At 42.6% G+C, this 24,360-nt stretch overlaps 3 protein-coding genes across 4 annotated transcripts in view; 1 reads left to right on the top strand and 2 right to left on the bottom strand.

Annotated features, from left to right (window-relative positions):
• LOC134101728 (dimethylaniline monooxygenase [N-oxide-forming] 2-like) overlaps positions 1–24,360 on the top strand; it is a 290,189-nt gene that overhangs the window by 74,821 nt on the left and 191,008 nt on the right. The window lies entirely within an intron of this gene.
• faslg (Fas ligand (TNF superfamily, member 6)) lies at positions 14,824–17,585 on the bottom strand. Its single transcript, XM_062556769.1, has 4 exons — positions 17,129–17,585; positions 16,466–16,520; positions 15,976–16,032; positions 14,824–15,349 (listed from the first exon to the last, which is right to left on the bottom strand). Exons 1-4 carry the CDS (start codon positions 17,534–17,536, stop codon positions 14,940–14,942), a joined length of 930 nt encoding a protein of 309 aa, XP_062412753.1. The 5' UTR covers positions 17,537–17,585; the 3' UTR covers positions 14,824–14,939.
• On the bottom strand, positions 17,580–24,239 carry si:dkey-86e18.1 (uncharacterized protein LOC557342 homolog). 2 transcript variants are annotated; one of them, XR_009941530.1, is made up of 6 exons: positions 24,138–24,239; positions 23,219–23,256; positions 23,042–23,116; positions 22,275–22,461; positions 20,632–21,405; positions 17,580–17,617 (listed from the first exon to the last, which is right to left on the bottom strand). XR_009941530.1 is itself a non-coding variant. In XM_062556768.1 (5 exons), the coding sequence occupies exons 1-5, from the start codon at positions 24,202–24,204 to the stop codon at positions 20,702–20,704; spliced, it is 1,071 nt and encodes a 356-aa protein (XP_062412752.1). In that variant the 5' UTR covers positions 24,205–24,239; the 3' UTR covers positions 19,622–20,701. The 2 variants fall into 2 exon arrangements, 1 of the variants encoding a protein (XP_062412752.1); XM_062556768.1 differs by lacking the exon at positions 17,580–17,617 and having other exon boundaries at positions 19,622–21,405.

Genomic DNA, 24,360 nt, shown 5'->3' with positions numbered 1-24,360 from the left:
ACTGTACTGTAACTGACCCTATGGGTTGGGCCCTTGAGTTGTGGCTCTGTCCAAGGTTTCTTCCTACTGTATATTGTGATATAACGAGAGGCTACACGCTCTCCACGGGACAGCTCAAGTAGTGCGAGGACAGCAGATTGGAGTACAATCAAGGTTTTAATGCAGTTCAGGGGAATTAACAGAAAGGTATTCAAACTTCAAAATGTTTAACTAAGGTAGCAGTTGCTTTTCATCAAAACTCAAACCAAGTCCCTCCAGCTGCAAAGTCCTGCAAAGTTGTATCCTTGTTGAGGACAATGTATCCTTCAGAAAGGTTAAGTCTTACTTTCACCAGCGTTGTAGCCCGTGGCCGATCCAGCAGTGCCTTCACCAGACCAGACGTCAGGCAATAAGTTCCAGTTAGTTCCAGCTTTGTGGCTTCCAATCTTCGCTCCTTGCGAGGACAACCAGGAGCTTGTCTCCCAAACCTGACTCTGCCACTAACTGTGCCTCAGCTGCTTAAAAAGCCCTTCCAGTGATCAGGCACAGATCAGCCTCAGGTGCGTTAACGAGTCACGGGTTGAGAGGTGGCACTCCCGATTCCACCAGCAGATGGAGCTACAGCTGGTTGAGGGAGCAGCCACCTCAAGGGAACGTACAGTAGCGCCCCTCCAGGACACAGCCTCTCGTGACATCACATATGTATCTCCAATTCTAGGGAGTTTTTCCTTGCCCCTGTTACTCATGGGCCCTCTTCAATGTTCAACACTCTGTGCCATGAGACATGTGTTTTGGTGCTCTATAAGTGAACTTCAATTGAAATTGAAATTGAAATATGACTAGACATTTATTATGAACCCGTTGAACACTGATGTGCTCAATGTAAGACACTAGCACGTCTTCTCCATTCATCATAATGACTAACAGTAGGTTACACTACAAACAGTACTACAAACAGTAGATAAGCTGATACAGTGAGTTGATACGCTTACCCTATCAATATTTTGAAATATCTCATCATCCTCCCTGTCCTCCTCATCTACTCTCCCTCTCACTACTGTATACTAAAGCACTGATTGCTAGGTGTTTGCCCATGTGATGAGTCAGTGTGCATTTGAATGGCACTGTGTTCTTTGTGAAAACAAGAGATTTTCTTCATGAAAATAGTGTGTTTTAGAACTGCAATTGGAGTGTAAAGCAGAAACTGTGCTTATAATGCTCAGAATGCTCTACATGCTCTGAATACTGATTCAGCTGTCTCTACAAGTTTTTTCCAACGCAAAATAGACGTGCACTGTTTTCAGGCCTACATATGGCGGAAGCAGGTCCCTACAGTATGTTGCAAAAGACACATATTTAGCTTGTCTATAACTGCATTTTTCAACCGTAGGGGGACCCCAAGAGCAAATCTTCCTTAGTACTGCTGATTTAAATAATGGTTCAAGGACTATTAATGAGTCTGCGAACTAGCCAGAAGATGGTGCTGTTGCATCAATTCTCAACCTACATTTTGGTTTCACATTTGCAAAACTCTACATTAGCAGAATATCCATTTGTTGTGGACCACAGCTCATTTTGCTGGCAATATGATGACATATCCAGAATAATTTTCTTCACAGATGAGATTCTTGAGCCAGGAATTTCTAGGAAAGCTCTTGACTGGTTTGAATCCTACTGTACCTGACAGTAAGTAAGGTCAAGTCAGGTCGTCAACTTTATTTATAGCCCATTTCATGCAGAGGACATTCAATGTGCTGTACATTAAACGCAAGCAAACAGAAATGGCTAATGAAGCACAGAAGGGAATAGTCAAAGAATGATTTAAAAATGAAAGAATAATAGGCTATATAGGCTATGTAACGGATGTCAGCTAGTTACTGTAGCTGTGCGTGTAGAATGTTAGTAAACCTCACTCCCCGACGCCTCAAGAGAAGAGGCCTGGGCTTTTAGCTGGATTGTTAGCGCCAAAGCCATCGATATCTCAAAGTTGCGACACTACCATTGACTCCCGTGTACAAACAATGGCGGCACATCCGGTATGTCATGGTCGTTCAGTAGTTCCTTTCAATGGGAGAATGAATGAATATCTCAGGTGTTATAATAAGACTTTTCTACATGACTTAGGCTATGGTCGTGTGCATAATAATGCATTTTCAGTGAGTAATATATGTATGTGGAAATGCAGTTTATAGTAATTTTCATTGAGTATTTACCGTAAATATTAATGCGATCGCTGCTGTCAATCCCGTAGTAAACCAGGGACCAAAGGAACTACTGAGGCTAACCACTAACCACGTGACCGCTCTAAACTGGCTTTAACATGGAAGTCAACGGCTGTCGCAACTTTGAGATATCGATGGCTTTGGTTAGCGCGTTCGACTCCCGATCCGAGGTGCTGCTGTTACGCGGGTTTGAGTCCGGGCGTGTGCAGGGCTGGACCGTGGTAGTTCCTCACAACACAGGTTTCATACTGAAGGCTATACTGTATATATGTACTGTAGTTCTATATAAAACACACACAATAATACTACATTAAAGCATAGAATGGCAATAGTTTAAAAGTATTTAAGAAATAGTAATTAAAACACATGAAAATGGCAATAGTTTAAAAGCATTTAAAAAGTAATAATTAAAACACATAAAACAAACAATATAGAATGATTACAAGTCAAGCACCCAGTGAATAGGAGCACTCTGTGAAGATTCTTGAAGTAGACCCAAACTGTGCACGCACAATATATCCTTTCCCTTCAGGACCAAAATGGCCGACCATAGGGCTCGATTGTCCCTCTCATGGAGTACTAACACCTAAATAGTTAACAGCCAAAGTTGTTGTAACTCTCGAGCAGTAAAGAACAAGCTGTTACTCTCTAACTATGCCTGATTTGTCTATTCTGTAAGAATGACAGGGCTACTTCACAGAATCCCACTTTGCCCAACTGCCAAATCCCATAAACCATATGGGACCATAAACCTTAAACAGTTCCAAAACCATGTCTTAGCTTCCAATGCTTATAGAGAGTGTGCCAGAATAGAAACGCCAAAGTTCAAAAGCTTAATTACAAACACCCAACTGGACAGGAGGGACTGGACAGACCAAAGAGATGTGGGCGCGCGCGTAGCCTCACACGTTCAACATATCAATCAGGATCCAATTGAAACATGTCATTTGAAATAGGCTACCATTACTATATGTTGTCAGTGACAGAAAACAAAAAGCAGTGTCTGTCTGGTTCAGGTGGGACTCAGTGTCTATGGAACTGCATCCTCTAATCAAGCACCTTGTGAGATTTAACTGAAAACATCCAAATGGCAAAAATGTGGTTGTGCTCAAAGTCATCAGCTAAAGAGGCCCTTGCAAATACAGGACACGCACGCATGCACGCTCACACACACACACACACACACACACACACACACACACACAAATGCTTAAAGCTTAACATAACAGAAATAACAGAGGCTCAAAAGACACCCTGAAACTGTTGATAAGCATTTTTGAATGGATGGATTTGTGAGAGATTGCATGGGAAAAGGTTCATTTGTGGTTATTTGTCTGAAAGGTCATGACGCAAGGAAGTGGACTTAGGTGTGAATCAGGGTCTGGAGCGGAGTGTGATGTTATATTTCTTCTGAATCCTCAGACGTCTGATAGTAATCAGTAGCCCCTGCAATCCCCTTTTCACCAGCGATGAGTCACTGCGTTTACTGTTCATTTCCATTGGAACATTTTTTGGTTTTATAGCCAACAGCATGTTTGCGGGATATGACGGCAACAAAGTCACATCGTAGTTTAATAGTGTGCAACTTTTTGATATCAACATACATATAATATTTAAATTATTCACGTTGAATCAATTATTTTATTTGAGTGATGTGCAAATACTGTATACTCCTTAATTGTATAAATGCAATGTGAGGACAGAAATGAAGATTTGAAACTTTGGCACACTGCAATCCTAGCCAGGCAAGTTTTAAAGTCCTAAAAAGAGGATGTATCTGAGAAAAAGTAGACGCCTGAGCTAGCCATAATATCAATACTATGAAACTATGAATTTTTGTGTAGTCATTCAGAACACCTGACATACGATCCAAATAGTCTACAAGAAACCTCAGAGTGTTACCTTTCATTTGAGACCAAGATTATGCTTCAACACAAAGGGCTTCATGTGCAGTAAACATTTGATTGTCAGTATGCATTTTGGATAGCCAAAAGATAGATAGATAGATACAGTACTTTATTGATCCCCAGGGGGACATTCAAGCAAGTCCTAATGGGGAGTTTCCATGGGGAATTTTAAAAACGCTTGAGCATACCACGGCAAATAATGGTCTACACTACAGCACTCAAATTTCATGCTATATTGATCTACATTTGCACACAGCTTCACAAGACCTGGTGCTGGGGCTCAGTTGTTGCTCAGTCCATACAAGTGACCTATAGGACTGATATGTGGTCAGTTCAGAGATGCTTGTTATCTGGCAGAAAGAAAAAATATTCTAGCCTCTATAACACAGTATCACACAATTATTCTGATTATTTCCTAAAAAAGTACAGGGCCTCAACTTTCCAAAGAAGAAAGGCCCTGTCAGGCATTTGATGGTAGGACAAACTGGGTGGGACCAGTTGCCTATAGGAACAGTGCGATTTCAGGGGAAAAGCCTAGAGATGGCCCTATCCAGAAGAATTTAAACAAATGCAGAAAAATCGGGCACATATAACTCACACTGAAAAAGGATGGCACAGACATCATCAACTGCTCCTAGTGCTACCTTCACACATTGTAAGTACAGGCCAAGGTCAAGGCCCACCCTAAGGCTCATGTGTGACCCTTCAAAGCCAAATCAGTCGCTTTGTGCACAAAAACAAACTTCCGGGTTAAAATTTTGAATTTCCCGTTTTCGCATAATTCGACAGTATACAGTCTACAGTTTCATATCGTGAACTCAAAAACATATGTTTTGACTGTTAAACCCGGCGAAGATTCAACACATTTGCAGTCATTCCCGATGTCCTCGCCACTTAAAAAGGTGATTTCTCCTCTTCTGGCATATCGTGACAGGAGAACCATGTCAACTTTGAATGCGGTTATCTTAGCGATAGTTTGTGTAATACCCTCAATACATATCAATGGAAAGCTTAGTTTATGGCCGTTCATGTGAGCACAATAACTTAATTTTGTAAAGTTTACAGAAGCGACTAGTTTGGCTTTGCAGGGTGATGTATGCAGCTTCCCCATGGCGTATACTATCACCTGTGTGAAACCTAACCACATGAACTCCATCTACACATCATCAAAGCAATCTTTCAGCTCTTGCAGTCAACTCATGTCAGCAAATATATCAGGCTAACGAAAACCACAATTTCTAGAACAGACCATGCTTTATACATGCAATGATCATCCTAAACTGTTCCAATAAACTGTAGAAGTTACAAAACTATGATTAGCAATGCCGCAGACAATGCAAATGACATAGCTGCCTCAAATTGAATTTCCTGTCTTGCATGTAACGCCTCCTGTCCAAAAACCAACCTAGTGATTTACAGTTTTTACCCGTTGTTTGAACACATTTTGCAAAACTTCGCTCACTGTGCCAAAACTCTACACACAAGTAAACATAACACAACACTAGGAAATATACCTTTCACATCTATGTCAAATTGAAACTCTACTATCAGTATCTACTCTGCTACCAAAACCAAACAATTCTTTGTCAAAATGTAACTCTGGTGACAAAATGAAACACATACACTTTCAGATCAGGAGGAACACACTAGTCTACTTTATATAAAACACCTTGCTTGATTACATTTAGCAAAACTTCGCTCATTGTGCCAAAACTGTACACGCAAGTAAACATGACACAACACTGGGAAATATACCATTCACATCACCATTTCCAATGGCTAAACTGAGAGCTTTTTGTAGCTGGCTGATTGGTGTTCAATTTTGCAAGTAAGTGCCTTCAAATGCAAATGCAATTGTTTTTTAATCCAGTGAATTTTCTTTTTCCTGATTAATCCACACGACCCCGGAATTTTAGGAGCCTGTAAACGATCTTTTTTGAAGCCAGTTTCCAAAGTGGATTTAGAAAAAAAAAAAAAAAAAAAACACCAGTTAACTTTTGCCGTGTGGACAGCATAGCCAGCATTTTTGATGATGACATAACCCCATCCCTGAACCCAGCCACAGCACTCCACCTGACACTCTGCTTGTCAGAACAAAACAGCCCATTTGTTTGTCATATTACTGTAAAATGTTTTACACAGTATCAGCCGGTTATGGCTAAGTTAGAAGCACAACGTTAGCTTAACTTAGTAAAACATATCTTACTATAACCTATGACTGACACATGATGATTTCTACAGTGAAACCTGCTCGATACCAGACATATGCAAAACATAAAAGCATTTTTGCATACAGTATGGCAGTCACACACAACCGTAAAGGTGTGAAATAAGATATCCGTTGGTTACATGGTGTGTGTGAGTGTGTCTGTGTCTGTTTCTCTCTCTCTCTGTGTATGTGCATGTACAGTACATGTACGTGTGTGTGTGTGTGTGTGTGTGTGTGTGTGTGTGTGTACAAGTGCATGTGTGTTTGTGTCTGTGTGTGTGGGTGTGTGTGTCTGTGTCCGTGTGTCTCTGTGTGTGCATGTTTGTGTCTGTGTGAGAGTGCACAGTTGAGATTAGAACTGTCCTAAGTGTGCTGGTAGCTAGACATTATCTCTTTTATAAAATGTCAAACTGATGAGCATTATTCTGCCTTCTCTTGCCTGGATATTACAATGCAGATGTAGTCTTAGTCTCATAGCCTCTATGCTTTTGTTCTAGAAATGTTGTCTTTATTAGGATGAGAGTTGCTTCCACATGGAGCTGTTTGTGCTTTCATACAGTGGCCAGCACTGCAGACATTTCCTTAAACACAGACATCTTACAGTAATCCTCCCATTTTCCCACTTAGCCCCAAATGAGCACATCATGCATCTGCAGCTGCAAGAATCTTTGAGAACAAGCAGGTCACCTTCTGACTCTAATCCAGCAGCCCACCCATTGCAAGCTGTCAGATCTTTCCTGTCTAAACTGAATCTGCTTCAGAGACTAAACTCTACTTTTCTGAGAGCTTGCAGTATAGTCACAATGTAAAGAAAATGTTCATGTGATTGTATTTCACAATCATTCATTCACTCCGTCTCTCTCCACTTCAAGCTGTTGTGTGGGGAGCATTTTAGCGCACTATGGCTGCCATGCATCACCCATGTGGGCGCTACACATTGATCGTGGTTAGTGATGTTCCCTCCTCACTAAGTGATTTGAGTGTCTAGAAAAGCGCTATATGAATAGCCTGGCTAGCGCCTACCACTTCTCAAATGAGACGTGGTCTGGCAACCAGACGTTCATTTTCTCGTATTTTAAAAAATGCCCAGATCCGTTCATTGGGCGCCACGGATGTCTATCAAATGCGCGTAGCTCATCCAACACGGTCTCACACCCAACTCGTCGAACGAGGACGCATGCCAAGCCCCCTGGCGTCAATATCGGAAGCCGAAGGTGCCCCCGCGTGTTCATATGCAACGCGAAGGGCTGCCATTGACATCAATGTAAATCTTTGGCGTCGAATGTAGACGCAAGAAGGCAACGGAAACTTCTCGGATGTTCTGTGATTGGTCACCAACATCAGGCGAAAATTTGGGTGTTAGTGTCCAGACTGCCTTAGCAGCGTGAATGAAATCACTGCGCAAGGCAGGATGGGAACACCCAGGCTATGCAATGTATTGCTGTTGTTGTTGACTGTGCTGCAGGAACTGTGCCTGCGCCATAAGCCATACAGTTACATGGATGGCAGCACCTCACTTCACAGAAATGTAAGTCATGTAAATCATCGTTTCTCAGCTAAGTATACTTTTGGTCTCTGCATTTATCCCGTGCATTTAATTAGTGAACACACACAGCACACAGTAAACACACAGTGAGGTGAAGCACACACTAACCCGGAGCAGTGAGCTGCTTTGAAACAGCCTTTGCTCGTGGAGCAGTGAGCGGTTAGGTGCCTTGCTCAAGGGCACTTCAGCTGTGGATATGGCGGGTATGGGAAAGCAGTGTTCAACTACTCCCCCCACCCACCTACTCGTCGGGGATCGAACGGGCAACCCGTCGGTTACTGTAGAAGCCCGAAGCCCTAACCAGTAGGCCCCCGAACGAAAGAAACATTTTTTTTTTTTTTTAAAGATTATTTGTTGGGCTTTTTTTATGCCTTTATTTGGACAGGACAGTAGAGAGAATGACAGGAAGTGAGTGGGAGAGAGTCGGGGTGGGATCTGGAAAGGACCACGGGGCGGGAATCGAACCCGGGTCGCCAGCGTACGGTGCAGGTGCCCCAGCCAGTTGCGCCACTGCCGGGGACGAAAGAAACATTTGACTCTCCTACCACCCGTCTACTGCCTTTGCTTTCTCTCCACAGTAAGAGATGGCAATCAAGACTATTCTCATGAGTGTATGACCCAAGTAGTTCTAAAATGACTGCCACAATATGTTCACAAGCCATATCACAGAACACAGAATTTGTTACAAACCCTACACTTTTCATACCACTACAACCGTAGTTATTATTGTTGCTAATGCTTTTTTAAAACATAAAAAAATTGTCATTATCCAATATACTGACATAATATACATAGGCAAGCATGATGTCAAAATGTGTGTGATACTGGGGGCTAACGTTTACCCCAAAAATGTGTGTCATACCCACTTTTGGAACCTTGCTTCAAAATAGCAACCTTGTTATAGCTTGATTTCCTAAAAAGCCCCAAAGTGGTAGTAGTGGTAGCCCAATTTCGCCAGAAAATCGTGACCGTAGAAAACCAGACTCTGTGGGTCTGACTGTGGGTCTGACCTACTGTAAGCTACCAACCTGATTCACTTGAATTGGGTGTGGGTGCGTCAAAGAATATGGATGTTGGTCAAGTTGAAGCCTGTAGCTTAGATAGACTAGAGTCATCACTACACATGAAATATGTGTTAACTTTTAATTAAGCATCGATAAAGGAATACAATTACTGGGTGGACTACTATTAGAAATGAGTTACAACAGCAAGTCAAGACCAACTTTCCTAGGCCTAGACCTAACTCTGACATTAACTAGGTCAGCGCTGTGATGTCTTATAGGGTGGTGTAGCAGCAAAGATTAGATTTGTATCTTTATTTTATTGGAAGTAGCTTCCACTGACTTAACTCCAGACAATTTCTCGGGTTGGGGTTCTCAAAAGCATCATAAGCCTAAATATTTTGTAATATCCCCACACATTTGGTTGACAAAGACAAAAAAAATATGTTTTGTGTCTTGTTTTGTTTTTGTACATTACATTTTCTTACTAACTTGGCATTTAAAGTGTAATTCTGGACTAATTTGAAACCAGGATCTTTTTCACCATGACAATGAGTTGAACAACCCCTCTCGCTATAGATTCCGTTGATCGAAGGAGTACTCAGTCTGACCAGCGCTTACAGCCCAAATAGCTAACAGTGCAAGTACTCACCCTATCTTTCTCTCTCACTCATATCCTGTCAAACCTCACTGTCCTGTCCAAGTAAAGGCAAAACGCCCAAAAATACATTTTAAAATATGTTAAATACTTGCTTCTAAAAGCACAAAACACTCCATTAATACTACTATCACATTATCTTTGACGAAGTTGTTTGGCATCAGTTGGAAAAATCTGTGCAGAGCAAGCACTGGCTGTTTCACGATGCCTCAGTCTCTCCTCTCTTTCTCTCTCAGCCCACCCACTGCACTGGTTTGCACAAACAGGACTTGTTTTGCATGTTTTCCACACGTACGCACGGCTGCCTCAAACCATCCCGATGTGTCAAACTCCCGTCTCAGTGGACGTGTCATAGCCAGCCCTTTTGTTACACATCTAATTTGAATCTGCGTCTGCAAAGATTTCAATCTTCACACTGAGAGTGTGCATTTTACAGTGCAATGGCTGATGGAGAGTCACTACAGCAAACGGATAACTTAGTCGGACAAAGAGAGGTAAAACATAGAAAAATGGAAACGGAAACAGACCATTCTTTTTTGTTCTTTAGTTATCAATGACATGTTATTTTTTCACCTCATATTTCATGATCTATTCTACACATACAGTATGAGCTGATTGTAGAGGTGTTTATTCTGCAGATCTGTCCAGAGCCACATACAAAAACTGAAGTAATTATATTTGGTAAAAGGAGAAAAGGCCACTCTCCTTCACACAAAAGGATTGAAAGCAAAGGATACTGTTAAACATCTTGGTGTATTAATCAACAATGATCTAAATTTCAACAGCCACATGAAAGTGATAACTAAATCAGCTTTTTACCACCTCAAAAATATTGCCAAACTTAGGGGGCTGATGTCAAAACATGATTAAGAAAAACTCATTCATGCATTTATTTCTAGCAGGGTTGTTTACGGCAATGGACTTTTCACAGGCCTAAAGACTATCAAACAGCTTCAGGTGATTCAAAATGCAGCAACTAGGGTTCTCACAAAAACATAATTCATCATGTAATTCTTAGGTCCTGCACTGGCAGCCAGTAAGTCACAGAATTGAGTTTAAAGCTTGTTTATAAAATAAATGGAGCAGGACCTAAATATCTATCAGACATATTTCAACAGTACACACCTTCGTCCTCTCAGGTCTCAGGAGAAAAACCTGCTTATAAAACCTGCTGTTAGACCTAAACATGGTGAAGCAGCTTTTAGCTGCTATGCAGCTCAGCTCTGGAACCAACTTCTGGGTGACATTAAAAAGGTCCCAACAACTGCAGCCAGTTTTAAATCTTTAAGACCAAACTGTTCTCAGATGCTTTCTGCTAACTGCACGGAGTTCTTTATATGTCCTTTAATTATTCCACCTTGTGTCTTTTATGTTTTCTTGTTAATTATTCTTTGTTCTTAAATGATTTAACCTTGATTTATGCTTTCTTTTTATGTTTTACTATGATCTTTTTTAAAAATTACTCTTAAGCTCATGTGCGCTTCAAGACAAGTGACCCAATACTTTTGCAATATAATGTATACAGTAATTTCCCGCATATAAGCCGCATTGTAAGCCGCAGGACAGTGTTCTATGCAAGTTAAAAAAAACAAAACCATAATAACACCATATTAACTGCTCCCCTGTATTAACCTCATAGCTGAAGAAATGTTGCAAAATACATTTATAAGGCGCAGCTAATAGTCGGGAAATGACGGGTTTATTATCTTTATAGTTATAAGTGTGGACAGGCCTCTTGAGGTTCCGTAAGCATCAGCTGAAAACAAGGGCCAATACGATGACATTATATACCAAAAAGGGAGGCAGAGTTGCTGTAGTCCAGAAAGATAGCCACTGGCATTAACCACGTGCAAATGCAATTGCAATTACAGCACAGTCTAACTACAGCCCTGTTATTCATGTCAGCATATTGTGTTGCAACCACCTTGCATGCAACAATTTACTAGGCTGGGTGAAGCTGCCTGAACTTCCGGGGAATTTGAATTTCGCCCGGCAGCTCAGGCTGGAAACCAGCAGATCTCCTCTGTTTACTGCCAGAACCTTTGGCTCCAATCAGAAACGGCCATACTCTAGTCCTGGCACACCATTGGCCGGTGACGTGACGACAACGAAACTTAAGCGACGCGAAGTGCAGTAGAAACAAAACGCAGCCTCCCCAGACTAATGTTCAATCTTAAAAGATACAGAAAACAAAACTAACAATTTATCATCATGGTAACTGCACTGGAGTACCAACCATTACGTATGGTGTACAACCACACAATTAGAGGTGCCAGGCAAGAATGGTCAGACTTTCCTAAGAAGTGGAGCTGGTGACATGGTGATGAAGTGGTTTCCATGGTGATGAAGGTGATAAAGAGGTTTGGGGGAGCGGGTGTAGATGTGGTTTCCATGGTGATGGAGGTGATAAAGAGGTTTGGGGGAGTGGGTGTCGATGGGGGGATGTCCAGAGCACTACTGGCTGCTGGCTGCACACAGAGGACTGTAGCTAGTAGCTTGTTTCCAGCAATGTGGTTTTAGTCAGAATGTCAGCTTGGTCTTTCTTTTTTTCTCTTTCTCTCTCTCTCTCTCTCTCTCTCTCTCTCCCTCTGTGGGGAAGAGAGAGTATGTCATGGTAGTCTCACTAACTTACACTCTTCTGGTAGTGGGTCAATTTGACTAGTGAATTTGATCTGTGTAACATAAATGACCTGGTAAGGTAAAACCTTCCCAAGTTACACTATAGTTCACTCCAGCAAGTCTTACGATGCTCATTTTAAATGGTCATCATCATTTGGGACTACTTTAAGAATAGCCATACAGTGCTGCTGCATGAGTGCTTGGCTAGTATCACTACCACTTAGTAATTATTCTATTAATCAGTTATTATTATTATTATTCTTTTTTTTTTAAATGTCTTTTGATTATTACTTTATAAACTATGGACCCTTTATGCGTTTATGCACTATTACCTTGTGTGTTTTATGTTTTGTTTTTCATTCTTTACATTTTAGACTGTTCTTCGACTATTGCCCTCCTATGCTAACAGCTAGTCCTGTGTGTAGAGTGTGAAATGCAGAGCGTGGCAAGGTTTTGTTAGTTTGTATGGTAGGAGCAGGCTTCACTCAGTCTCTTGGTTTGTCTTTGAGAGTGCTAGACCAAACTTATATGTTTACTAAGAAAAGGAAAAAAGGTTGCAGGTCCGAGGAAGGCGCTAAGCCGAAACGCGTCTGTGCAACAATAAAAAACACGTTTATATGCAAAGTGCGACCTTTTTTCCTTTTCTTAAGGTTTTGTTAGTGTATATGTTTGGAGTGATAGAGCGCTGCCACGACTGTCCCAATGTGAACACACCTCAGGTCTAGCCGTACATTAGATGTGCGTGCATGTAAATAGGCCAAACCTTTCGAAACCTGTTTTAGGTCTCAACAGCCAGTAATATGATGACTGGTCTCTCTGAAGTGGGCTATTTGACAGCCGTCAGTTATTACCACACATTTCATGAGAGTGGTGTGGACTATTACCCATGTTATAAATGAAACTAACTAACTGTTATAAATTAAATTATACTATTTATTGTGTATGTGTATGATATGGATCTGTGTCTGCAATAAAGCTTAACATTATATATACTGTATATATATATATATGTATATATGTAAACGTATTTTGCTGTGAGGGGGTGCATATGTTTGACCATCATCACTATAGTACAGTGGTCACTTCCTCCTCTGCCCTGGGGACTGTTATGTCTGGTGAATGCCGGGGGAGGTCGTGGGGGCTCCTGTTTCCATAGTCCCACACAAGAAGCCATGGAACATCAGATAGACCTACACCTTTAAGAAATGAAGTGGGTGAAGACGTGTAGTGTAGGTGTTACAATCAGAAAATATTAGTTAGTGAGCCATTTACATTAATTAATTGAGCAGATGCTAATCCGAATGATCTATACAGTTGTGCACAGATGTTTATGAACCCATGCCAAAGTTGACTAAAAAGAGGAATACAAATTCATTTTTTGGAATTGTGATGAGTATAGTATCAGAAATGAATAAATGTTCTTCCATAAAATACAGGGGACATAAGCAGCCTAAATAAACCCTATATTAAATTCCTAGAGGCCTAGTTATGGATCCAGGGTACTATGCATCCTGATAAAGTTCCCTTGGCTTTTGGAATTAAAATAGGCCCACGTCATCATTTAGTCTTCACCATAACTAGAGATTGACATGGGGTCAGATCATCTCTCAATGCAAATCAAACCAGCTAGGCTAACTGAAATTAAACCATGCCAAATCTCTAGGTATTGTGAACGGTGTGTTTATTCCTCTTTTTAGTCAACTTTAGCATAGGTTCATAAACTTATGAGCACAACTGTATTTATGCTTATTTTTTATATTTCTCTATGGTTGTGTGTGCCCCCCATTTTTAAACTGGACTCAACGATCCAGATTTTGTACAGATGAAGAACTGATATGTCTATGTTGGAGACAGACATGTCAGTAGATCAAGATGAAGAACGACCCCCTATACGCTTCCTATGAGTATCAACTGACTGAAACAGACCACAGGTGATGGGACAGAGTCTGACAGGAACAGGACTGAAAACGGCAGTCATTCTCAGAACTAAGCACCAAATGCCCACCGCATGTAATTACCTACTCTGACACAGGAAGGAAGCTCAGACAGAGTCGGCACTGACATTGCATCCCCCCATACTTGATGTCAAAATGAAACCTGAGGCGCCTAAGTGGGTCTCCGTGTCTGAATGTGTGAGTATTTGCAAAGACAAGGGTATTTGCAGACTGTCAAGGGCAGCAGCAAGGCTGCAAAGGCATCTCAAGTGTCACACTGAATACTACTACGACAAAAAAATAATTTACAAGCTCAAACAGTCATGAGCATCTAGAACAACCCACTTGGGCACTTTTTACACTTGTTTTCAACATAACAACTTCACATGATAACACTAGAGGACTCTGGAAATGTTTAATGGATGAGGTGTTTTGTTCCACTTGTCATTTGGCGCCAACCCACAGTCTAATTAACAAGTACTGATTTCTGTGTTGTGGAACTGAACCGTCTGCCATCTGAAACCATGCTTTTTTTTTTCAGCCACAAGCACCATCTTTGATCTCATGAACAGCAGGATATTCTGAACTGCTGCTGCAGCCTTGCGGTGTCTACACTTACCACTTCAAATCACATTTGCCTTGTCCTTTATGTAAGCTAGGTAACAAGAACTTGAAAAAAAACAACCTTTAATGATAAAATAAATAATAATTTAATAAGATACATTCATCATCATCATCATGACTGCTACTTTCATGCTACCCCTTCTAGATGCTAATGCTAAAACACATTAGCACATAGAAATTTACCGAACTGTGCTTTTTTTTTTCGATTTGTGGACAGACAGTGAACAGTCAGGCCCAAGTTCAGAAGATCTGATACAGTCCAAAGTAATTTCCACGAGGGCTGGAGTGATCGATGAAGCTCGGGTGAGATGCATTGACGTAAACCCAGTCGTGTTTGTTGAGCATCAGCACAGCGCCTAAGTAGCTGTGGGACGTCCACACTTCCCTTGTAGTCTGCTTGCAACTGAGGGCCTTGTGCCCTCTCATGAGGACCATATTTGAGGCCTTCTTCCACACTGTGTGCAGGAAGGTCCTGTCCTTGGGACACTCATTCCCCAGGATCTCCACGCGGGAGTAGATGAAGTATATGCCGGTGCTGTTGACCTGGAGTCCGCCTTCACTGTACACGACTCCTTCGGTGAACGCTCGTCCATGATCCGACACCCACTGCAGCGTCTTGCCTTTTGCCCCATGGTGTTGGTCAGTGTTGACTGCAGAGACAATAAGACATTCAGTGAGTGTTTTAAGTGGAGGAACTGTTGCACTGAATCCATCACATTTTTTGAGCTATGTTGATAGCGAAAGTTAGGAGATTTGATTCAAGGAGGCTTTATTGCCAGATTGAGATCTGCTCACATCACCCCATTCTTTCTTGGCTTCACTCGTTACCGGCTCTGTACCGAATCAAATTCAAAATCCTACTTCTCACTTTCAAAGCCCTCCATGACCTTGCTCCTCCTTACTTCTGTGACCTTCTGATCCCTTACACTCCGTCCCACTCTCTCAGATCCTCTAACCAGAATCTCCTGTATGTCCCACGCACCAGACTCTCCATCCTGGGTGGCAGGTCTTTCAGCACCATGGCCCCTATAAGCTCTACAATTCCCTCCATCAATCCCTCTGTGACTGTCCCTCCTTTCCTCTCTTCAAAGACCTCTCAAGACCTTTCTGTTTCAGAAACACTTCTCACCTTCCGTCACCGCATAGACTCATCACAACTGCATTTTTTTGTCTTGCTTTGCCTGTGTTGAGTTTGTAAAGTTACCTTGAGTCTGAGAAAGGCACTAGATGAATACAACACATCATTATTGTTTTATTATTGATTGGGGGTATTTACCTGTTACATGTGCTGCTTGTCTGTTTACAGATGTGGGCACTATGTCTCCATGGAAACCTGGAGGGAAAAGGAATAATGGCTGTCAGTGAAAACAGTTTCAACAGAATATATGAAACCAAAATGTAGGCACTTGAACTCATAAAATTGAATACATCTCAAGAACAGGCCAATGTCTTAAAGGAGATTGCTGGCTAAGTCTGAAGACTGAAAGTTGGACAATTTAAGTTGTTTAGCTGATGCCTTCAGTTATTGTGCAATATGGTTGAGAAGGTGTGGATAAAAGAGTTGACAATTACAGCTTCATTTTCTTCAGTTTTTAGAATTCTTGGTCTCCCTTGTTTTTCTATGAAAGGATGAAAGGGCGTGTTTGTGTGTGAAAGGGCAATGCCCAGCCTGGCAAAGGTGATGTGAAACTTGTGGCCCTTGCCTGACCTACAGCCAGTGATCTTTGTAAACAACATACAATAAGGGATAATCAATTGATACCCACCAATTTGACTTTGAGGCGCCGTGAAGTGACCCTGAGACGCCGTGTCATCCATATTCTGCCATCAAACAAACAGAAGGAGAATGACTTAAGTAAGAAAAAAGCACATCACGCACCAAGGACAAATGAAATGTACAGGCTAGTTTCTTGCTTTCTGTAGACTGCATATCAGATAGAAATCTGAAAGTCAGCCACTTCACACACAGTAGCTGTGCGAGGTCTCAAGAATCAGGAAATCCTGTCACGGACGGGCGACCACAGGCTTGGTGTACTGCCTCGGCTGTAGTCTTTAAATGTCAAAGCATCTTTAGAAGAGCAACAAAATGCTACCTGCATAGAAATTCCATTCAGCTGCCTGTACCCCCACAAGGTCTTGTGGCACAACATTATGCTAAAATGATCACCCACTTAACACTTGTCACCTGCACTCCCCCATCCAACCCACACACACACACCGTCACACAGTCACGTTTTCACCCAAAAATACCTACACACACAAAAAGATCTTTCCACTTTTAACTTATACTGTGCATGCTATTTGCAGTTTACCATTACAAGTTTACAAAGTTTGACTGTCCTGGTCCAGAACAAGCAAAGTGTTCCAGAGCTCCAGAGGATGAACAACAAGCCTGTGAGTCCCTCTCCAGCCAGCCCCACAGAACTCACCTTTGTCAGGTTTGCCAGCTGGCTCTGCAGATTCTGGATCTCGTAGGCTCCCAGTCCCAGTGCAGCGAAGACCAGCGCCAAGACCATGACCAGGATAGTGACCGGGACAGAGCCTGCGCTGCAGCTGCTCGTCCAGCTTCTCTTTCTCTGCCGGGCGGGCGGGAAGGTCCAGCAGGGTACGGTGCCAGGCTCCATCCTGGGCGGGTATGGCGGAGGGTGCATCTGCCTGTTGTCTCCGCCGTCCACCAGGAACATCTGAGGCTGCCGGCCTGCCATGTTCCCATCCACGAGTGTGTGTGTGTGTGTGTGTGTTAGCAACTGTGCTCTCTGAGGTGAGTGTGTCTTGTCACCTATGTATAAAGCAAGCTGTGGTCTCTCTGTTGGGCCCCCGGCTCCTCCCACAACCATCTTCTGTCTCACGATGCACGGTCTACTTGTCTGCACAATCTGATAGGTCAACCACTTTTTCAACATTCAGTGGAAAGGTGCCTGTTATTTAGGTCAATTGACCACATGCAAAAAAAAAAAAAAAAAATGTGTGTTGACCAATGCATGCAAAAGAGTATCAATGACTGTTACTTTCTTGGAATGCAGTTTAACATTGTTGGACAGAAATTTCTTTTTGAGAATTTTTTACTACTATTGTAATGTATTTTCACTAGTTCAAGTTGTTTCAAATAGTTGTTCTTTTTTTCGTATTAGATGTGTCACATTGGCCACATCTGTCATTGCTAGAGTCGACTGAATGCAGTTTAACATTGTTGGACAGAAATCACTTTTGAGATATTTTACCTCTGATTACAACGTATTTTTGTTAGTTCAAATTGTTTCAAACAGGTTTTTTTTCCGTATTAGATGTGTCACATTGGCCACGTGTCATTGCTAGAGTTGGCTGATTAGGATCTGTTTTGCCTTTTTGAAGTGGCTTTTGGAAAAAAAATGACTGTATGCTTTCTGGTTGACATGCCTTAGATAAATCATATGTCGATATCTGCAATATTTCACCAAAATAATTTTAAATCATTGTCTCTGGCTACCTCTGCCTGACACAGATCAGTTTTCGGTGTTAATATCTAACCATTAGCATAGGCTCTTGAAGGAGTATGCATGTGTGTTTGTAAACATTGCTGCAGCACAATCGAAGCAACAGTTTCGGTAAAAATCTGGCGGACTACGTTTGCCACATTAAACAGTTTAAAGAGTGTGACAATGTACTTTCAGTCTTTCTGTCTGCAAGCGTGTGCTGGAGTGGAGTGGTGGGGGGTGCGTGAGAACAGCGAGCGCTCTGCTGGAGAGGGAGGGGGCGGTGGGGTACGCCGCGGTCTAACCGAGACGAGTGAGAGAGATGCTGCCCTGACTCAATGCCCCCTATAGCCCGATGCATAGACATGCCTGAGCTTACTGGAACAGGTTAATGATGACTTGCCCCAAAAGTGGTCCTGTGTCCCTTGCTCACACTGAGAGAGGATTTCCTGCATTTCCTTTACTAGACGTTTTCAGAATTCTAGAATGGGGCTATAGAGGCACTGAGTGACACACTGGCACAATGACACCTTTCCATAAGTGTCTAGACCAGCTCCCTGGAATTATTACTGCGGTCCCTTTTTTGCATCTAGTTATGGGGTAATTGGAAACACAACATCGTCATCATCAGCCAAGGAGGAAAGAGGCAATCATGCAGACTCAGCCATAATTTAGTACAACAACCTAAATTCTGAGACAAGGGCAGCAGGTACTCTGTATTTGAATAGTCTTATTCCACTGTGTCAAACGGTAGCTAAAATATACTATTGCGTTGCATGCACTATATTGAGCAATAGCAGACACCTTCAAGATGAATTCAAGCAGGAAATTTGGTTTGCATCGTCACAGAACTCATATAAAGGCAGTTAAGGCACCCAGTACTAGATACACTCAGTTTTAACGAGCTTACTCCACTGCATCAGAGAGGCCATGTACCAAAACACTGGCAACATGCTCTGTACATGTACTCCAATATGTATCAGGTCCGTTATTCTGCTTATGTTACTGAACTCTAGTAAAGCTGCATTTACGGTTAGAATATGAAAAGCCACAGTCATCATAAACTATGCCACTGGTTTGCTTAATTGCCTGTAGGAACATATAAAACTATATCAATCTGGTTGTTTTGTGTTGGTAACTAAAACTTTAATTTCCCCTTTAGATTTGAGTACTGCCTCAATAAGTGGGTTACAGTAACTTTGGAGTGCCGGCTTCCTCTCCCCACAGTACAGTTGTTTCTCACAAAAGAAATGCACACTTTGACATTTGAGTATTGTAGCATTCCCTATTGCACATCGAAATCTGTAAGTGCAGAAAACTATTTATTTATGTGTGCATTTAGCTGACACTTTTATCCTATATATACACACACACACTATATGCTATAATATAAAGTGTTACCTAACATGCTTTAACGATGTGAAACTACCGTGGGAGGCATGCACTTACACACCAGAACCCCCCATTGCACAACACAGACCACAAAGCAATATACAAGCGCAGACATTAATTTGAATAATTGAGTAATCAGAGGTTTCATGACAAAGTTTATTCTTTACCCACGCATCTCTATCCACTTATCGGCATAATCAGGTCTAAAATGCCCCCCCAAAATTAAGTTTCATTTCTCCAAAATGACAATGATGGAAAAAGTGAATTTCAAGTGAAACTCAAAATCCCTCCATACTAGTAACTATGGCGTAACACACCATAGGTTTCATTTCTCCTGCAAGCACCTGAGGAAACCCAGGCCACCACCTCAACTGACAGCCAGGGGGGTCCTAGTCAGACTCAGACCTCAACATGCATCATCCTGCCCATCCCGTCCTCCACCACCGCCACCAGCAGCACAGTCAGTACTGCTGCAGCACGCAACACTTGCTGCTGAACAGGCACAACAGCTGAGATGACAGAGCACAGAGCATTTCCCCGAAGTCGCTCCCCACAGCAGAGGAGAGAAGCCGAGGTTAGGAGCTGTGGTCGTGCCTCACATCACATCACATCACATCACATCGCTCTTCCACTCCTCTGCTGTCTCAGACTGACTGACTAGCTGAATGATTATCGAGAGGAGCGAGGGGGGAGGGGAAGGTGGGGAGGGCGTGGGAGGGAGGTCTCTTCACACCCTCTTCTGAATCAGCAGATTTGTGGAGTGGAGGTCTGCTCTGATGAGAGATTGCTACCTACTGTGGTGAGAGACCGTTTGATTCATACATAAGTGTTATGTCAATGTGAAACCCCTCGTTATGTTTCAGACCACAACAAGTAATTATTCTTCCACTGAGACCATTACGAGTGCAACCGGGTGACTGGGCTTGGTGTGACATCTTTTTCTTTTAAAATATCAAGTCGTAATCACTCGACTCTATGAGCACTCAAGCGTTTTCTGATCGTTTCCACGAGAGCATTTAATTCCCTATTGTCAGTATTATATTATTTTTCATGTTCCTCCCCAACATGAAAGAGAAACAAACACTTACACAAGCGCCATTGAAGACTGCACCATCGGAGCACTCCGTTCTGAAAGACACAGGGCCTCTCGACAGTCCGTTACGAATCCTCATCAGAGGATGAGTAGCAGCCAAGTCCTAGCACATCCTCCGCTCTCTTGGTCTCTGAGGGAACCTTCTCTAGCACATCCTCCGCTCTCTTGGTCTCTGAGGGAACCTTCTCTAGCACATCCTCCGCTCTCTTGGTCTCTGAGGGAACCTTCTCTAGCACATCCTCCGCTCTCTTGGTCTCTGAGGGAACCTTCTCTAGCACATCCTCCGCTCTCTTGGTCTCTGAGGGAACCTTCTCTAGCACATCCTCCGCTCTCTTGGTCTCTGAGGGAACCTTCTCTAGCACATCCTCCGCTCTCTTGGTCTCTGAGGGAACCTTCTCTAGCACATCCTCCGCTCTCTTGGTCTCTGAGGAAGTCTTCTCTTTCTCTGTCTTCCCCGTCTCTTCTGTCGAGAGCCTCTGAGCTGCTCTGGCCTGCGCCAGAGGGGAGCTGTGCAGGTTGGGCAGCCCCGAGAACAGCAGCTGAGCCAGGCTCTCCGTCTGCTGCGTGCCCACTAGCGGGCCTCGGCACCCGGCCACAACCACCGACAATTTGGTCCGGTCGAAAGCCAGCGGCTGGTCCTGGTCGGGCAGGTCCACGTTGGCCCTGCGCTCCGGCGGGGGCTGGACACTGGCACTGCAGCACTGCTCCTCCTCACCAACGTCCGTCTGACTGGTCAAGACTGCAGGGCCAAGTGTGCGCAATCTTTTTTCTGTAACGAGAGATATTTTGACAAATGTCATGTCAGGAATGACCACTACCAGGGACAACGCTGTTCCTGAGCCCGCTGGTGAGATTGTCCTGCACCCTCTTGCCATCTGACGGGCACTACAGGGGCATTTGATCCTAGAGCAGCATAACACAGGAAGAGCTTCTTCCCTGAGGCTGTGACACAGCTGAACTCCACCTCACACTGGTTCACTTCATTGCACTCTTCAGACCGGCCCAGCACTGCTCAATCGATTCTGTTGCGCTCTTCTTAACTTAATATAACATATTACAAAATAATCAATAATAATCTATTTCAAAATAATAAAATGATATATTGTAATGTTTATACATTATATGTGTAATAGAAACATGTATCTCCACTAGCAATATGGTACTGTCTCCAATGTCATTTGTAACATCGCAATACTTTTACACTTCTGCTTACTGTAGATAATAACTGACATTTCATTGGCTTGGTATCTGTACTCACAGTTCAATCTGGTAACCAACAAAAAAAAAAATGGATGATTTATCCCTTTCACTCTTTTGTTGTGCTGAGTAAACTAGACAGGGAAATAATTTGTGATAGCCTCTTAATACATACCAGAAGACTGAATCATTTCAGTGAGTTGAATTTCAAAAGATTGTGAAATGAGTATGAACAGTAGGATATGATCAAAGATTATGCAGGACAGCATGAACAATAGGATATGATCAAAGATTATGCAGGACAGCATGAACAGTAGGATATGATCATCAAATATTATGAAGGATAGTATGAACAATAGGATATGATCATCAAAGGTTGTGAAGTTTGAATGAACACTGCAGTAAGCGAGACTTTTCAAACACAAACCAAAGGTGATCTACCATAAGGGGCATCAGGGGCGTCCTGTCTGCGTTTGGCGTAGGCTCTGGGTGTCCAGGGATGATGTTTATGGGATGGGTCGAGAGCACGGAGCTTATTGAGGAAGCGTTTATACTCCCTCTCCAACTCCTCGATGTGCAGCTTGAACTCTGCAATCTTCCTCTCCGGATAGTGAGACAGCTGGGATTGCTGCACCCAGAGGAGGAATTTGTGTGGTTAATGTATGCTTTTCTCAACGGTATTTCTTACTCAGCTCAAAATGAACTACCGGTACCACAATGACGACCAACCCAGATGGAAACTTTACAATAACAGCTGTGGCAACCTTCTACAGAATTTACCGTGAGAAAATAAATTCAGTACAGAGGCGGGATGGGGTGACATTAAGGGGAAAATGGTAAACATATCTTATTATTACCCACTTGGAAACCTAATGTAGAGCAGTGTGACATACCTAAACTGAGAAGAGAATCATTTTGTCATTTTTGGGAAAACCTCATCCTTGTTTTCGGTCAGTGACGTCGTGAGCACTACGGAAGTGACTCACTGTTTCAGATGCAGCACAGAGGAGCCCATGCATCACTATGCAACAGTTCATATCAACTAGGCCGAGAGGAAATAGACGCTTTCAATTGACCCCAAACTCAAATACTAGAGCATGCTAGTTGCCTTTCTAGATAATCTACCGCTAGATGGCAGACGTGTGCTGTACTGTATGTGAGCCCAAAGTGCACTGCATTCAACTAGTGTCAAATAATGTTTACCCTACCTGCAAGTAGTATTCGATTTCATCCTTGATGTTTGGCATCCACTTTCTTACAGCAGTAACGGAGTTCAGTGTTGACTGCAATGCAATCAAGGGAGAGTAAAGTTGGTAACAGTTTTTGTCAGTGGTTACAGTGATTTATTTTCATTTATTGCTGTTAACAAGTAATAGCCCACTCACAAGTTTTGGTCTACGTTGAACATCTTTGATACGGCCCTCTGGTGAATTAAAAAAAAAAGGGAGAGGGAAAGAGAGAGAGAGAGAGAGAGAGAGAGAGAGAGAGAGAGAGAGAGTGAGAGTGAGAGAGAGGATAAGTGAACAAGTAGGGCCTACCCAATGGGTACGTTCTAGCCTGGGAACGAACTTTCAGCAAATTTGGGATTTGCTCTGCAAGTGCGTCTGGCCAAGAGGCCTTTGAAGTCCATTTTAATGTCCCTGAAACACGGGCACGCAAATACAATTGCTGACTTGGCATGTATTTCTTTGGAACCGAGTAAACAACTGCATTTAACTGCAACTTTCGTTACAACACTGCTACACACAAGAGTTTAATGTATGTTCCAATTTAAGTTTAATTTCCCTCCAAGTTACGCCCCTGCTGGAAGTCGCAAGTCAATCATCAATAAACCTTTCCAGACCCACCCCAAATTGTGCAATTCTGAATGTCTGGGTGGTACCAGGCTAGATGCGTTCGTCCTCCAGTAGTCGTGAAGGAATGCAGGCTGAGATTCACAAAATGCATTGTAAGTAGCCTACAGCAGCATGCATGTAATGGTAGCGCTGCGAAGCCTCTGCATGGAATTCGAAGAACAGGAGACTAGCAGCAAGATTCGCTATAAGAAATGTGAATCTAAAACTAAGGCTGGTATTATGTATATTATCGTATGAAATAATGCATTCATATTAATCCCCACCGTCCAGATTTAATATGCAAAAAGGGACTGTAGCAGTCAGTAGCATCAACACTACCCAGTACCCTGCTAGCTCCCTAGCTAACTAGCCCTGTTTTGTTTTGTGCTCCCTTTAACAACGCACGTTAGAATTGAACTTTGGTAAGGATGACTTGGAATAACTAGAACTTGCTACTACTTTAACTTGCCTTCTCTCTGTTTTTGAATCCACAACCGATTCAGTCTCCCATACTGTTTTTCCTCGTTCCTAGCCATGCTGCTGGTTGTGGTGGTCTATCATTTTGAAATTGTCAACAACTGTTCACGTGACTCTTTCGAAAGTCAGCTGACAGAAGATAGGCAATCTTGGATACAGGTCGCCATCTGGCGACGAACAGTAGCAAACACACTTATTTGTTTCCTCTTGCTTTC

Source organism: Sardina pilchardus, chromosome 15 (assembly GCF_963854185.1).
Source record: "Sardina pilchardus chromosome 15, fSarPil1.1, whole genome shotgun sequence".
Classification (NCBI taxonomy): Eukaryota; Metazoa; Chordata; class Actinopteri; order Clupeiformes; family Clupeidae; genus Sardina; species Sardina pilchardus.
The sequence above is the reverse complement of the archived record's forward strand: the minus strand, read 5'-3'. Positions and strand labels throughout refer to the sequence as shown.